This window comes from Sciurus vulgaris (genome assembly GCF_902686455.1).
Source record: "Sciurus vulgaris genome assembly, chromosome: 11".
Classification (NCBI taxonomy): Eukaryota; Metazoa; Chordata; class Mammalia; order Rodentia; family Sciuridae; genus Sciurus; species Sciurus vulgaris.
In genome coordinates, this window is record NC_136472.1 from 107,399,716 (window position 1) to 107,416,589 (window position 16,874).

The 16,874-nt window shown below is 42.3% G+C and overlaps 1 protein-coding gene and 1 long non-coding RNA gene across 4 annotated transcripts in view; one reads left to right on the forward strand and one right to left on the reverse strand.

The window, feature by feature from the left end:
• Positions 1-15,175, reverse strand: part of LOC306638363 — a 37,697-nt gene extending 22,522 nt beyond the window's left edge. The window contains exons 1-2 of the long non-coding RNA XR_013757478.1: positions 14,995-15,175; positions 7,567-7,801 (exon numbers count right to left, since the gene is read on the reverse strand). This is a non-coding gene — a long non-coding RNA (uncharacterized lncRNA). The remainder of the gene's footprint in view (positions 1-7,566; positions 7,802-14,994) is intronic.
• DIXDC1 (DIX domain containing 1) overlaps positions 1-16,874 on the forward strand; it is an 83,112-nt gene that overhangs the window by 41,249 nt on the left and 24,989 nt on the right. For 2 of the 3 annotated variants that reach the window (XM_079101612.1, XM_079101611.1), the window contains 8 exons: positions 325-450; positions 2,966-3,197; positions 3,756-3,863; positions 9,213-9,325; positions 11,026-11,174; positions 13,930-14,019; positions 15,194-15,247; positions 16,428-16,478. In XM_079101612.1, the coding sequence (XP_078957738.1) occupies positions 325-450; positions 2,966-3,197; positions 3,756-3,863; positions 9,213-9,325; positions 11,026-11,174; positions 13,930-14,019; positions 15,194-15,247; positions 16,428-16,478 (923 nt within the window). Of the gene's footprint in view, positions 1-324; positions 451-2,965; positions 3,198-3,755; positions 3,864-6,502; positions 6,643-9,212; positions 9,326-11,025; positions 11,175-13,929; positions 14,020-15,193; positions 15,248-16,427; positions 16,479-16,874 lie in introns of those variants that run through there. The other variant, XM_079101613.1, reaches the window with a different exon arrangement.

The following is a 16,874-nucleotide window of genomic DNA, read 5'->3' on the forward strand; positions in this document are numbered from 1 at the left end:
TTTACCTTGTTCACTGCTCTCTGTAATGCCATGAACAGTGCTTGACACACAGCAGGTGCTTACTGAATATTTTCTGAATGAATAAATGTATATATACTAATTTCATAGGCCCTATGGGTTTAGATTTAAAAATTTGAAGGTCCTCCAAAAGGCTTTCATTTTCTTCTTCCCTATCCAAACTACAAACACCAGAACTTAACTCACTCGTATTTTTTGGGTAATTTTATTTTTCACATCAAATATTCCCTTCCTTTGTGTCTGACTGCGGTGTAACTTTAATAATATTTCTCCCCTGTAACATCATATATTTTTCTCTTTTAACAGCAGGAGAAAAGCTGAGTGGGGTACAGTTGAGTCCCAGTAGCCAACAAGAGATGAAGAATAATGTGGAGAAAGTGCTACAGTTTGTGGCCTCCAAAAAGATTCGTATGCACCAGACATCAGCTAAAGGTCAGTGTCCCTTCATGCTTTTGGTGGATGGATACACTCAGCTTTTTTGGTGCTTGCCAGTCTTAGAAGCACCACCCTTGGTTGTGTAGCCACCAGGGTCTTTTTATTTATTTATTTATTTATTTATTTTTTATTGTAAACAAATGGGATACATGTTTCTCTGTACATGGAGTCAAGGTATACCATTTGTGTAATCATAAATTTACATAGGGTAATGGTGTTTAATTCATTCTGTTATTTTTTTCCCTTCTCCCCACCCCTCCCACTCCTCTTTTCCCTCTATACAGTCCTTCCTTCCTCCATTCTTGCCCCCCTCCTTAACCCTAACCCTAAACCTAACCTTAACCCTAACACTAACCCCTCCCACCCCCCATTATATGTCATCATCCGCTTATCAGCGAGATCATTCGTCCTTTGGTTTTTTGAGATTGGCTTATCTCACTTAGCATGATATTCTCCAGTTTCATCCATTTGCCTGCAAATGCCATAATTTACAGGTTCTTTTTTATTTTTATTTTTTCCTGGTCCTGGGGATAAGAATCTTATACATGCCAGGCAAGTGCTCTTCCACTGAGCCACATTCTTAGCTAGCCAAAGGTTGTAGAATGGCCTCATATCATTTTTCCATAAAGAAAGTTATCCTCTTGGGATGGAGTGATTATCAGAATCTGAGTGCTAATGGAAACATGGGTGGAGATAGAAGTTCTCTGTTCTTTTTAGGTGGATACAGATCTGTTTGGGTGTATGTGGGAAAATTAATGGTAAGAAAGTAAATGACAAAATTATGATATTAATTTTAGAATGTCTCATTTAAGTTTTCAAAAATGAAAATAATGTTTTTCAAGTTCCTTGGGATTTATGACCAAGCATTATTTCACATCATCATAATATATGCTTTTTCTACATACTTTTCTAGAAGGAAAATATTTTATAGCATTTTTTATATCAGTACATTCTAGGTAAGACGAAAGGGGCTCTGTGGCCTCTGTATATGCCCTCTTCTGTAGTGACATGACCCAGGTGGGTTTGGCCAGGCTGCAAAGAAGGAGCAATGGAGGCGTCTTTAGAAAACATAGGCTCCCTAACCCTCTGCCGTTTCTTTAGAATTGACTGGATCTGGTTCTGTTGTAGCTTTAATTTCTGGGTCTTATTGCCTGTGGGTTTTGTGAGAACGGGGTCAGAAGGGAGCCCTCCTTTCATGTTGGATTATTGGTATTCTTTGTGTAGGGGTCATTCAGGTGGACAAATGCTGAACCATTGAGAGCAATCAGAGGAAGTATCAAATAATCCTTTCCTAAGCTTTGTGTATTTAAAAGGCTAAGAGGCTAAATAAATAGAATTTTACCCTTTCCCTTCAGTTAATTTTCACCAGTTCTATCACATCATTTTTTGCCTCTATTTTTCTAGGGCAGAATTTAGAAAGCCATATCTTTGATCCTGGTCCCCATGTGGAGTGGGCTTGGGGATCTGGCCCAGTAAAGTCGCTATTTTAAGGGAACCCTGCCATTCAGGGCATCATTGTATTTTACACGGAGAAGCACAACAGTTTCTTAATTAGTCCTGCTGCATTGATTTTTGTCCCTCTCCCTTTCTGCTTTCCATACTGCAGCCAGAATGATCTACGAATGCTTATGCCTATGCTACTCCTCTGCCTTGAAGGCTCTTAGAATAAAATCCAACGTCTTTCCTATGGCTTACCCTGTCCTGTATGGCAAACCTCTATTCCTCCACCACTGCCTCATCTTTCCCTTCTCCTTCTGGATCCCAGTACTCTGGCCATGCTGAACTTCTCTCAGTTCCTTCACCACAATGCTGAGCCACAGAAATATAATATGAATTCCACTGGTAACTTAAAAGTTTCTAATAGTCATATTATAAAAAAGAAGTAGGTGAGATTATTATATTTTGTCTAACTCAGTATATCCAAAATACTGTCATGTCACCCTGAAATCAATACAAAAATTACTGAGATATTTTGCATTCTATTTTTGTATTAAGTCTAATGAGATATTTGTCATTCTTTTTGTTTGTATGTGTTAAGTAAGTACTATACGTAGAGCACATTTCAATTCAGAGTAGTGACATTTCAAGTGCTCAGTAGCAACATGTGCCTCGTGGCTCCTATGTCAGGTAGTATAGCTCTTTCACTTGCAGGCCCTTTAAACCTACTCTTCCTTCTTCCTAGATTACTCTTTTCCTTTTTCTCCTCTTATCTCACCAACCACTATTCATTAATCAAGTCTCAGCTGAGGACTCACTTCCTTTAAGACTATATCCCTGCATCTCTAAGATGCCTCTACTCTGAGCTCCCAAAGACCCCTGTACTTCTCTTATCCAAACATGTTATTGTACTTCATTGTTATTGCCTTTAAACCTTCTGTCTCGCTTTTTGAACATGGCTTTGTGTAGACCAAGACCTCGACTGCTTTTCTTGCCTGTGTCACTGACATTTTTTAATGCAAGTCGTCAGCCTCTGCTTTCCTCTTAGGACCTTTTGGTTTGTTTGGTCCTACAGATATTGTGGAAGGAAACCTGAAGTCCATCATGAGGCTGGTCCTTGCCTTGGCAGCTCATTTCAAACCTGGCTCTAGCAGGATGGTGAGCCAAGGACAGGACTCCAGAGTCCCTGTACAGAGTCACCAACCACATTGTGCCACTGCTGTGGCCCAGGGAGCAGCTGCTGCTTTGGCTGATGTGTGCCATGACATGTCACGATCTGGACGGGATGTCTTCAGATACAGACAGAGGTAAGAGTAGAAGTCTGGGAATGGGAACTGATACCTCTCTCTGGTATTTCTTCTCTTAGTACAGTGTAGGAGATGGAAGTATCATCCAAATAGCTTCACATTGCAGAAAAGAACAAGGAGTGGAGGTTGGGGAATGCACCCCAAGAGAGAAGTTCTTTTCTTTTGAGATGTTTATTTGCAGTTAGTAGAATGTAAGGGAACCACATGTATATGTTTTTTCCTCTGGTTCACTGAGAAATATGTAGGAACAATGCTTTAGTCCGTCTTGGGGAGGCTCTACTCTGGTATATATCCGGAAGGCTAAGCTGTCCTGAAGAGTCATGGCAAAAAGTCCTTTGGGGATTATGCATCTGCTGAGGGAGAGGACAACCCTGAAATTAGTGAAATTCCTTTATGGGGGGGGGGGGGTGGTGTTGCTGCCTTCCCTACCAGAGGCAGGGTTTTGCCTTATTCATCTTCTTGCTCTAGAACTCACAGAGTGTTAGAATATCAGTACTTGTAGAGTCCTGAATTGCAGGACTGATACCCTCCTCCTTTTGATTTTGCTCTCTGGCTTAGGAACAGCAGCATGGATGAGGAGATTGAGAATCCATACTGGAGCGTGCGGGCACTGGTGCAGCAGTATGAAGGGCAGCAAAGGTCCCCCTCTGAGTCCAGCTACTCCAGGTAATTGTGGCCTCAGATTCTTTATACTACAGTCTTAGCTGAAAGCTGAATTCTTGGGTATTCTCAGGGTTCTCAGCTTCAGGTGGTAAAACAGCAAACAACTAAGGCACCTAACCTCTTTTCTATCCTCACTTTATGTTTGGCTTTAAAACAAGAGAGCCCTTAGCATTGCATGTGGTTTTGTATTGACAGGAGGTGAATGATGCTGGTTAATTTTACACACAGGGAAACTCAGTACCAATGCTTAGCCATGACCACATGGGGGCATGCCTGGGACCTGTCAGAGCCCAGTCTTGTGGTGCTGACATTTGTGTACCAGCTGCCAATGTTTTTGACAGCCAGTTTCATTGCACTGTCTTGGAGCCTGAGTATAACTCTTAAGTTATGGCTGGAGAAAGCTGTATAAAGCTCATAGCAAGAAAGAAAATTCAGCCGAGTTGTCTACAGCCTCAGAGTATTTCCAATATTCAATTATAGGGCTGGGAATGGTGGCAGATCAATACGTATATGGGCTAAGAATGTTTGTGATTCTAGCAGAGAGGCTGTTTCAGGCTCCCTTAGAGCCAAGTGCAGAGACCAGAACAGGACACTGCTCTAACCAATGCCTAGTGTAGTGAAAGAAAAAGAGGACTTCCCTGACTCATGTAAATCATGCTCCTGCAAACACATCCTCATATTGTTTTAGCTTATTTACTAATTTCATTTTGTTGCTGAATCATATTTAAGCTGTAGTGACTTTTATCCTACCCTAACCCACTGGTCTATTCTATTTAAGCCTAATTATTTCTTGTATCTATTTGTTTCTTTCTCTTATGTCTTTCTTTCATAAAATTCCATCCTATTTTGACAGACCATTTCCTAATTTATTGAGGTCATATAGAAGTCTTTCCAGCATTTTAATATACTGGTGATCAACTTTATATTTTTTACATTTAAGAGGTGTGCTTTTTTATTTATAAAATTCATGTACATCAACCATTAAACATTCTGAAGTGTACAATTTAGTACATTTATAATGTGCAGCCATCACCTCTATCCGGTTGGAAGACATCTTCATTACCCCCAAAGCAAACCCATAACCGCTGAGCAATAGGTGTGCTTTTAATGACAGTCTGAACCACTGCTTTTTTGCTTGCTGCTTGGACTATCACCTGGTATAGAATCAAAAGATGTTTCCTTGTATAATGAGATCTATTGCTTCCTGCAGTATATAGGCCTTTTACTCTCCTGAGCCTGATAGTGCCTGCTTGAGTTAGAGAGAGATGAGGAAATGAATCTCCTCCTGAAAGCACCTGCTTCCTTGCTCTAAGCAGGAGGGGCTGGAGCTCTGAGACTGTGAGAATGAGAGACACTCTGGAAAAGAGGCTGCTCAGGACATTGTTCTAGCAGAAGGGTTGGAGGAGAATAGTTTGTATTTATTCCTCTTTGTTTTCTTCTCCTTCCTGATTTTGCCATTTTCTTCTACTGCCAGTCCCTCACTGCCAGTCCCTCACTCAGCTCTCTGAGAGTCCACACACTGCCTTTCCTTCAGGAAGTGACCAGGGAAGCAGTGGGCTTCTCACAGCTACCAGGGACCCAGCAGGCCCTGGCACATTCTGTCCCCGCCCCAGGTGCTACCCTGGAGGGGCTAGGAGACAGGCCATGAGACCCAGGGATGTGGGTCCTCCGGAACGGAAGTGGCTCAGAAGATAGGAAAGGTAGCCCCTCAGGTCTTATCCCCTTTCCTTGCTGCTCCAAGGGAAACCCCAGGCGAAGCCCTGCCCGCCTGTTGCTCCATAAACCTCGACCCAGCCTCTCACTGTATGCAAGCAAAATGATCCTTAGTCTGGTGGGGGGTTGTGGGGAGAGGGAGAGAAAGAAAACATAAAACGCGGATGGGAAGGTGGGAGGAAACGGGCGTTCAACGGGTTTCCTGGGGAGAGCCTGAGTCTCCACCCCGCTAGCCTCCCCCTCTTGTGGGAAGCCGGGCTGGGATCCCTGCGGGTCAGACCTGCGGGTTAGACCCGGTCCACAGGGGAGGGGTCGTAGTGGAGTGGCAGCGATTTCCGATCTGCGCTTCTTAGGACCAGGACCACTCGAGCCCTCCTGGTGATTCTCCCGACCCGTCGCCCTTCCCCCGCCTATCCTGGGGCTCCCAACCGTCCCCCTCTGCTCGGACCCCGCCCCTGCCCGGGCCCGCACCCCTACCTCTGCCCAGAGCGGCTTGGGTCGGAGCCCAGCGCTGCCTCGCCGCCTGTGACAGCCTGGGAAGGTTCCGGAGGGAGGCGAGTGAGGAGGGAGGGATCAGGGAGGCGGTGCGGTGCGGAGTCGCCCGCACGCTCGCGGCTAGGGACTCGACGCTCAGCCCGAGCCGCTGGGAGCCTCTCTCCCTGCCGGAGATGGGTTGAGATGCCTCCGCCCCGGGGGATGCCCAGAGCCGCGCGGCCGCGGAGACCAAGATGCAGCTGCCAGGGACCGGCCGCCGACGAGGGGAGGCGGCTTCCTCCGAGGCCGGGCTGCGGCAGAGTCTGAGCTGCTGGGACAGCGCGCTTCACACCCGGGAGCATCCCTGTTTCTGGGGCCGAGACGCCTGCCTCTGCCCTTTCTACTTTCTCCGGCGATCGGGACCAGCCTCTCCGCGGGTTGGCTCGTCCGCGGAGTCGTTCTTTGGGCCCCAGAGCGGGGAGACATGCCCGAATTTGGGAGCGCTGTGACTCTCAGCCTTCCACTTCACGCAGAGGAGCAGGCTTGCTGAAGCCCGAGCCAGGAGGGGGACCATGGGAGGGACCCAAGTCAAATGGTGAGCTGAAGCCACTTGGGCTCTGCAGGTGGGGGCCTGGGTGGGAGCAAGGCCAGAACTGGAGGATGCTGTTGGCCACAGACGAGGATTAGTGGTGGCGCTGTATTGGGCAGGACAGGCTGCTGGCCTGGGATTATAACTGTAAAATACGGTGGCTCCAGGCATCTGGAGCCAGCTATAGGGGAAGGACTGGCCCTATACTCTCAGTCTCTTCTAAAGGAGGCTCTTCGGGAGGAGACAGGACTCTTCCTTATCACCCATCATCCATTAAATTTTTTTGAGTCCAATTTGAAATCATCTTTGTTGGGAGGGGGGATTCTTGTTTAATAAATTAACATTGGGGAGATATTAGACCTGTGGGAATTAAAAAATATTAGTCTGACCTGATTTGTGATCATTGTTCTGACTTCAGAGAGGATTATGATGGCAAGTAGGGGATTTTTTTGTTTGTTTGTTTATAAAATAGATCTTTTAAACTAGTCAGGGAGGGGCCTAAGTCTTAGAATTAATTAGCATTAAAATACTTTTCTTTGACCTGAGGCAGGGGATTTAATGCACTTCTTTTATCCATGAAATACTTAGGGAGGCAGCACCCCGCCTGCTGTGGTGTGTGCCTCAGGATTTTTCTCTCTCAGGTCCTTCTTCTTTTGACTTGGCCATCTAGTTTCCTGGTCTTACCTCTGTGGCCTCACCCAGGCAGCATCAATTCAAGAAAAAGAAATGTTGTTTTCCTTTGGCTGGTCTGCCACGCCCCCAGTGGGGTTGGGTATCCAGGCATCCGCCCCCTTCTGCCCTTATATGGGGAACAACTCAATTTAGGAGGAGGAGAGGAACTGAGCATGCGTCTGCGCTTTTAGGAAAGCAGTTTTCCAGCATCCTAAGTTCACACTACATTCTCCCCCTCCCCCTTTGTCTGGCACCTACCTCCTGTGGTCCAGCCAAATGCAGGCGGTGAACATGTCAGCCATAGCACCTTGTCAGCTGAGTAAGTGAGGCTTCTTTATTCCTCAAAGAGGAGCAACTGTTGTAGGCTTCTTTCTGCACCTGGATTCCCATTTCTATAAGAGGTAGATGCTGAGGCCTGAGCAGTCATAAATCTTCTTATAAATGACATAGCAGCCTTAGTTGAGAGCTTTTCCAGCAGCTAATTCACGTTGGCCTGAAAGTCAGATTGCATAGGTGGTGCAAGATGAACAGGAGTTCTAGAAAGCACTCATCATTTCTCATCACTCCTTACCCCTTTTGCCTGTTTGTGTTGTAGATCTGTACATATGATTAAGCAGCTTTCTTTAATTTCACATAGCACAAAACTATAAATTTTTTCCTGTAGTTCTAAGAAGCAAGAAAATACTCATTGAGGTCTTGTCCACCAAAGCTCTTCAACTGTAGACACTAAAGAGAAAAGACACTAGTCTTTAGGCTGCTTTACATGAGGTTTTGAAGTCTCTGGCTGCTTCAGTGTGGTTGGCTCTTGTTTTTTGTGGGTTTCTAGGAAGATGATATGTTAACTCCTGATCGTTGTTGTGAAGATTAGCCTGGGAGACTTCAGGGGCACATTAAGTGGGTCAGTGAATCCTCGACACTTTCACTGTTGTCTGGGTGATGAATTTGGAAGGAATTCCTAAGAGGGGGCTGGGCCTGCAAACCCTACAGCCCCTGAGATTGTTACAGTGCTGATATTCTCAAGGTGCAGTGCAGGGAGAAATGACTCTTCAGACTCCTTTATTCATCTCAGGCAGAAGCATCAGCCCCAAATTTCCATTTGGTCTTATTATTTGTTTTGGTTCCAGAGATTTAAAATCCCTATTCTCTGAAAATCTGAACATTTTCTCCAAGGCTAGTAGTTATATCAGAACTCAAGAATTGTTGAGAGATTTCTTATGACAACTTGAAAATACTGCAGGCAGAGATATATAAATAAGTTTTTGATGGAAGTAAATCAGGTGAACCCTTATTCTACTACCTTTTGTGGATCTTTCTTCTTTTGACATATTACCCTTATTTTCTGGCTCAATTATTGATAAATCACTGCTCCTCTGCTCAGCCTGTATATACTGTATACATTCCAGAAATTTCTATCCCAGCCTATCCCCAACCGTCTTTTTTGGGATCATCCTAGAGCTGATCTGTGAGCTCTCTGCTGGTATTGCTTGTGTGAGAGATCAGTGTATTGGAAATAGAATTTTTTCCTAGCTCCAAAAGCTACTAAGACACATGCTGGCATTAGTCTCAGAATACAGGCTTGGGGATGGTGATGGTAGAGGTAGTGGGAGGTAAAAAAAAAAAAAACAAAATAAATCTTAGAGTTATTTAAGTGCTAGATTACCTATTCTGATAATTTTCTTCTCAGTCAATGATGCTTAAAGGCAGCCTTATTGTGGAAAAGACTTTCAAGGACTGGATTATATTCATTTCTTCAACAACATCCAACAAATAGTTCTTACTATGGGTTAGGTGCTGTGTTAGGCACTGTGGTTAAGATGATTAAGACTTGTCTCTGGGATAAATTTTGAAAGTTGGCTTCTGAACAACTCTAGTAATTGCTTCTTTTCCTTTTTCTTCAATCACAGCCTGACTTCACCCAGTCCAATTCACAGTGCAAAGAGTGAATCCATTATAACCCAGTCGGAGGAGAAGGCAGATTTTGTGATTATTCCTTCTGAAGGAATAGAGAACAGAACAGGTACTGTCTGCCTGCTTGGGTTGGCTCAAGGAAAGTCCCTGAGCTTGAAGAGTTTGGAGGTCCTGATTATCTACCTCTAAGCTCCCTGGCCTTGTCCCTCTCTATGGTCTGTGCATGTGGGGTCAGCTGTGGAGGGCTGTAATACCCAAGAGCCAATTAATGTAGTTATCCTCTTAGTCCTTTCTGATGTTCTAGCCATCAAAAATCTTGCAGCAGCATAGGTAGGTAGGCCCTTCCTTATCTGACTGCCTATTAATTAGGAAAGGACTTTAGGGACTGTCAGAAGCCTTACTTAGGTAAATAACTTTTATTAGTCCTATTTTTTACAAATAATTTTGGTTCTTCCTTAACTTAAATTAGGGCAAGGAATGTAGAGTATGAACAAAGATGTCTGAGAACACACATCTCTGAGAGGAAGTCTTCATTAGGTTTGACACAGGGCTATAGAGAGGGCCACAAAGACTTCCCTTTGTTTAGATTTCTCCATAGTCAGTCTCATTTCTCTTCCTTTTTTCTTACCTAAACATAAAGAAAAGCAAAGACGAAGCACAGCAAAATTACATTGAATTTCATTTACTCATAAGTATTGTAATGAAACTGAAGCCTTTGGAAGAAAAACTGTAATTAAGTTTTTCCATACTCTTACCCCTCAGCCCTGGGATTAGGGCCAAAAAGTCAGTCATGCTACTGAGTCAGAAACTCTTGGAACCTCACAGAGGGAAGAGGAAAATATTTATTGTGTACCTGCCCCAAGCCAGGTACCACCAGTCCCTGCGCATAAACTGATTTTGTTTTGATTGTGTTTTTTAATGGTGCTGCGGATTGAATCCAGGGCCTTATGCATGCTAAGCAAGTATTCTACCACTGAGTTACATCCCCCACCCATAGGTTACTTCTTTTAATCTTTACCACAATCCAGAGGCATTATTATACTCCTTTTATGAATAAAGAAATTTTCTCAAAGAGTTTTTACCCTTTTGTATTCAATAAGGCATTTTTAAGTTACTGTGCATACAATTAAGATAAAATAGACAAGGAAACCAGAGCAAAGAAGCCTTAAGGGTAGGGAAATAAAACCAGGGAGTGATATTAAACAATTTTAGAAGTATGCTTTTATTAGTTTGTTTCCTGTGTGACTCAGTGTTTTATGTGAAAGGGGTCAGTTATGATGCAAAAGAATCAAAGAAATATTGAATCATGGTCTCCCTTCTAAAACTTTAGGGTAACCAACAAATTTTGTTTTCATTACATCTGACAGTTCCTTTCTTTGTATCTGGCAAAATCAGGCTCTGGGAATGCCAGTTCTAGAAAATTAAGAGTCTGATGGTGGCAGTCCTACTGCTTCTTAAGAGTTTAAGAGGGCTGGGGATATAGCTCAGTTGGTAGAGTGCTTGCCTTGCAAGCACAAGGCCCTGGGTTCAATCCCCAGCACTGCAAAAAAAAAAAAAAAAAAAAAAAAAAAAAAAGAGTTTAAGACATCATTTTCCCAAACAGAGTGAGTGCTGCTTCGCTGAGCCTGTAACCTGAGTTAACAGCCAGTTCCTTATGCCTCACAACCCCACCTGGTGGAGAGTTCAGTTTGTCTCTGAGGACAGGTTCAGAAGGCAGGTGACCTGAACCTGTAAACTACTCTGTGAATGCTTTCTGCCGGAAATCAGTTTCCTTCAACATGAACTATACACCTTCCTTTCATTTTGTAGAGGAGATAGACTCTCCATTATCCCGAGACTGGCGGCCAGGGAGCCCTGGAACCTATCTGGAGACCTCATGGGAAGAACAGCTGTTGGAACAACAAGAACACTTAGAAAAAGAAATGGAGGAAGCAAAGAAAATGATATCAGGACTACAGGTAGCTCTTTCTCTTGTAGTTTGTTCTGAGTGCACCAATTGATTATAATTTTTAAGTCACTAGTATAAATTGAAAAAAAAAAAACCTGATTTTAGTTTTGTATGAGGTCACAGTTGAATGAGGGAATTTACATAGAGTAGTATACAAAAAGCAAAAATTGCTAATATGTGAGTGCTTTCAGTAGACTTTGTGAGTTGTTTGTAGCACGGATGTTAGGATTTCTGCAAGCTTGGGGGCCATTATCAGGCCCTACCAAGCACATATTCTTGCTGCTTCACAGGTAGGCCTCTTTAGGTGGCTATAGACCTGCAATTGCAGCTTTCAGCCAAGAATGGCACTGTGAATAGGCAGGAATTTTCTCCCAGGAATTCTTTAACAGAAAAGGTGGAAGACAGTAATGCTGCCAGGTTTCTACTTTCCTCTAGCTAAGGGATTTAGCTCACTCCTAATGCATTTGCAAGCAGATGCCAAGGCATAATGATCAGGTAGAAGAGGTTTTCCTTGAGCAACAAAGCCCTTCAGTTTTTCCTGTACCTGCAATGTGAGCTCAGCAAATCTCCCTCAGAGACTGGCTGATCCACTTGACATAGTTCCCACCCTGAATGACCCCCTCAATCCTCTGTCTTTGTGTGACCATCTCTGTTTGGGGGAGCCCTTGTCGTGTGCTGCTGACCCTGAAATTGCCTAGGACTATTCCTTTCTGTTCGTGCTGGGAACTGCACTGCTTCTGAATTGTGAAATATTTATGGACACATAAACAAAGCCCACATTATGTGTGTGGCTCTGGCAGCCGGCAGGCGATGGAGGGTGTGCTCCCAGCCAGCCAGCAACAGGGTGGGGACACAAAGGGTTCCTAAGGAAAAAAGGAGATTGGTGCTGTGGTAAAGCAATTTGCATAATGTATCCCCAGGAACTGAGAAGGGTTGGGGGAAAGTTTGGAGGAATGTTTACTGCCTAAACATTCCCAAAGAAAGTTGTTGGTTTTTCCCTTATTTGCTCCATATTTTAAAAACATATGACTTGTGAGACCTTTTTAATCCCTTTTTTTGCCACTCCTTTAAGGAATATCTTAGTGAAAAATTTCTTTTTTCCCTGCGCTTGACTAAGAAGTATTCCATAGAGAACTTTGGGATTATACTAAGTCAGATTTTTTTCCCAGGATAATTTGCATTATATGAACATATCTATCCATCAGTTAAGCTCTTGGTTTGGTTTGTATTTCTTAGCCTGGGAGAAATTTGATGGCAGATGAAACAGAGAGAGAAAATAATTGACAGGCAGAAAGTCAGCATCTTAATATTCCCTGCAAATGGGTGTTTTAATTCATAGGCACATGATCACAATGAGAATTCAGTTCCATTGTAGAATACAAAAGGGCTCACAGCATCCACTGAACCTCTTAACTCTTTCAGGGATAAACAAATTGCATGCTGAGCCACATTGAGGATTTCTGACTTATTAGTATGCCTTAGTTAGAACCTGTTGAACAATTTGCCATTAGTCACTATTTCTGTACTGCTGTTCTCCCTTAGCTCCCTTATAGCCCTGGGACTTCTTGTACATGTCTGTGCTTCTCTCCATAACCCCATGAAATTACCAAATTAATTTGATCTACTAATATTTTATTAGTACTATTTAGTAGATCAATCATTGACTGGACTTGAAAATGTTCTTTATCAACACTTACGATGAATTTGTGTTACATCAGTTGAACCAGGATTTAACCTCTGTAACTCTTCTCTTTTGAATTGAGACAGAATTGTGTTATAAAATAGGAACACATTTTCAATCTTTCACTGGTCTTCATAGGTCTCATAATACCTTCCTAAAGGGACAGATCCAAGTTTTGGGAGTGCTAAAGTATACAATTCAAGGGAGAGGTTCAACTTTAAGAATAAAGTTAGGAAATATAAATACAATATTAGATATAGGGTCTTGGGAGAAAGTATACATTTAGGGGCCCTAAAGCTGGAGCTTCCTTAGTTTCAGGGTAAATCTACCACCCCCACTCTACCCACTAATTTTTTTTTTTTTTCCTACTGCTGGGGATTGAACCCAGTGTTCTACCACTGAGCTATATACCCCAGCCCTTTTTATTTTGTAAAATTTTAAACAGGGTCTTGCTAAGTTTCTAAGGCTGGACTTGAACTTGTAATTCTTCTACCTCAGCCTCTGAAGTTGCTGGCATTCCTGGCAACCCCCTAATATTCTAATAAAATGGAGCCTGGAATTAAAATGAATGAGGACATCTTTGTAAAGAAGTCTTCCTTCTTATTCTATCCAGGTTGCCTTAGAGAATAAAAATGAAGAATTGTTAAAGCAAAAATCAAACAATCTCAAGTCAGTGTTCTCAGTTTATTCCACATAAGTCCTTATGATACACTTTTCTAATCCAGGATAATTCTGCACTGCTTTTAGACCCTTTCTAGCTTGAGCAATTTGAGCAGCTCTGCTTTGTAAGGTGCCCTGTTACTTCTGAAGGGAAGATTTGTTTTTAGATTTTCTTGTGGGGCTAAGGAGCCTAGGAGCAGAGGGTTCATTTGTGTACAGAGAGATGAAAGAGGCCCAGAGCATAAGTTTGACAAGAGGAGCTGGTCTCAAAGAATGGAATTGAAAGTATCTAGAGAGCAAAAATTACCAAGGAGATTTCTAGAGGAAGCCAGATTGTGATTTCAGTTTGGGGTGAGATTACCAAGTCCATCTATGGACTAAGCCATCTGATTGGAAGTTTCTTTCTGCCTTTGTGGTTATTCAGGCCTTATTGCTCAATGGATCCTTACCTGAAGATGAACAGGAGAGGCCTTTGGCCCTCTGTGAACCAGGCGCCAATCCTGAGGAACAACTGGTGAGCTTCATCTTTTGTAATTGTACACTAATCTGGTATATGTATTTTACTTATTCTTAGCATTTGACCCTGCTAACCACACCTTCTTGAAATCTGTTCTCTCCTGACTCTGACTCTTGCTGGGTTTTATCCTACATTTTTGACTACTCTTTCCTGGTTTCTTCATCCATTCAATCAACATTTGTTGCTGACTCTGCCGGGCACTGTTTCAAGGTGCTGAAGATATATGGTAGTGACAAAACAGGCCTAAGACCCTACCCTCAGAGAGTTCAGGTTCCCTTTGAAGCTTCTCTTTTACTGCCTGTCTTAATGATAGTGCCCCTCAGTGTTTCCACTCTGGGCCCTCATCTTATGTAGTCCCCTGGGCAGTATTGTCTGCCTCCATGTCTTTACTTACTTCCCATCTGTTTCTCATTTTTGTATTTGCAATTAAAACTCTCTATGGAGTTCTAGATTTGTATATGCAATATGCGACTGTCTGCTGTTTGTTATCATTTATATGTGATATAAGCATCTCAATTTTAGTGACTCCTAAATTGAACAGTTTTTCTGTCTTCCACCCAAATGCCAAAACTGCTTATCCTTTTGTATGTCTGTACATCTCTTTCCATCTACCCAAATGTCCCAAACAGAAAGTTGGATGTCATCCTTGAATCCTTTCTGATCCTTCCCTCTGCATGTGGTTGTCTCCCTTCTCATAGCCACTAGTTTATTCAGGCATTCATCCACATTCTAGTGACCTGCTGACTGGTTTTCCTGATTCCTCTTCTGTCCTCTAATTCATTTTCTATAAAATAACAAGAATAATTTTCCTAGAGGCCACTTTGTTATCTCTTTGCATAAGACTCCATCAATTCTCTATTTCCCTCACTGGCCCTTCATGATCTGGCCCCTATTTTCTCCTGCACCTTCATTTCTTGCCATATTTCTTTTTTCCCTGTATCTTACTGCTTGCTCCCAGTACACACATATTACTCTAAGCATTATCCATATGGTACTACTTGCTGCACTTTGGGCCTGTGTTTCCATCAGAAGGCAGGAACTGCTTCCTCTTCTTTGTATCCTCAGTGCAGGGCTGATATCTAGGAGGTGCTTGATAAATATTTGTTGAACAAAGTGGCTTCTGAATTTCATAGCACAGTTGCATAATCATCTCTTTTTGTCTTACATTCAGATTATAATCCAAAGTCGTTTGGATCAGAGTATGGTGGAGAATCAGGACCTAAAGGTATGTCAGGCTATGTACATTTTACCCTTTGAAAAAAATTATGAGACTGTTACACACAAATTTCAAGACAATTTTGTATGGAGGGAAAGGGATGCAGAATCAGGATGTTAGCTGTATCTCTACCTGTATTATGTCTTTAATTGAAAGGCAAAGATACATCCAAAACATGTGAAAAAAGGTAACACCTTTTAAATCTTGGTGGTGGGTAGTAGATATATGTATTATAATTGGTTGTACCTTTCTCTATGTTTGAAATATTTCATAGTTTTTCTTTTCTAATTAAAAGAGAGAATGGATCTAATATTGATTTTGTCTTTTAATAAGTACTTTGCAGAATTCTTTTAGGTCAGTGGTTTTTAATTTTTTTTTGAGTCATAAGTATATGACTAAAGACATTAATCCTTTCCCCAGAAATATACCTGGATGCATGCACACACATTCATAGATGTGAATTTTTAATAGGGTAATTTTTGATCCCAGCTGTGGAGTCCAGGTTAAGGATACCATTTTAGAGCCTGATGTGGTGGCACACTCCTATAATCCCAGTGACTCTGGAGACTGAGGCAGGAAAGCCAGAAGTTTGAGGGCAGCCTGGGCAACTTCATGAGATCTTGTCTCAAAATAAAAAGGACTGGGGTGTGGGTCAGTGACTCTAAGTTTGAGTGTGGCTTCTGTGTTCAATCCCCAGTAGTATCACTCACAAAAATATAATATGGATATATTAATAAAATGTTTAATATGATGCATTAGGAAAAGAAGAAAATGGAGTCTAGAAGCTCTCTGATCCTTAGCTGACCCTTAGGAACTGAGATAATTAATTAATGACATGGGGATAAGCATATTTAGATATGATTATCTAAAGGATAGGAATTTAGATTATTATGATTTTATTTTTGTGTTGGTAAAGAGAGCCTGTGGAGATTGATGGGGTGTTTTTTTCTTGGCAAGACCGTTTCTGGGCAGTTGACCGAGATGCCACAGAGAAGAATGGAATAGGTCCTGTTCTTGTTTCTGTGGTATCAGCCTTTACTGCTTACTAGACTACATCTGTCTGCCTCAGTAGAGGGTTAATCATTCATAGAATGGTCAACTGGGTTTTGTCTTCTTGCTGACAGAATGAGGTAATGGTTCTGAAGCAACCCAGATGCCACCATCTGATGTAACTATATTTGGTTTGCAGAAAGAGCTGCTGAAATGTAAACAAGAAGCCAGAAACTTACAGGGTATAAAGGTAAAAAGGAAGATATTTAATTCTTTCAATAAAGTCTCTGGAAGGTAAAGTAGTCTATTGGTGAGTGGCGAGAGTTGGGTGCTAGGAGAATCGTTGGAATTTGCTAGGGGTCTTTAACAGGCTTTGTGCTATTGTGGGTGGGAAGTGAGACATGTTGAGGAATATATCTTTGTTGTGCTGAGGTTTATGTCTGGTAGTTATGATTCATGATGTTACCACTTCCCTCTGTGCCACCTCAGTTGTTTCCATGTGTAAGGTACTCCTTTTCAAAATGAAAGAATGTCCTTTTTTTTTTTTCCCCAAAGAAAAACTGTTACTTACTTAGCTTTGGAATAGTTAATAACATTCATATGGTTTAAAGGTATGAAAGGACAGATCATGAAAAGTCTGCCTGCT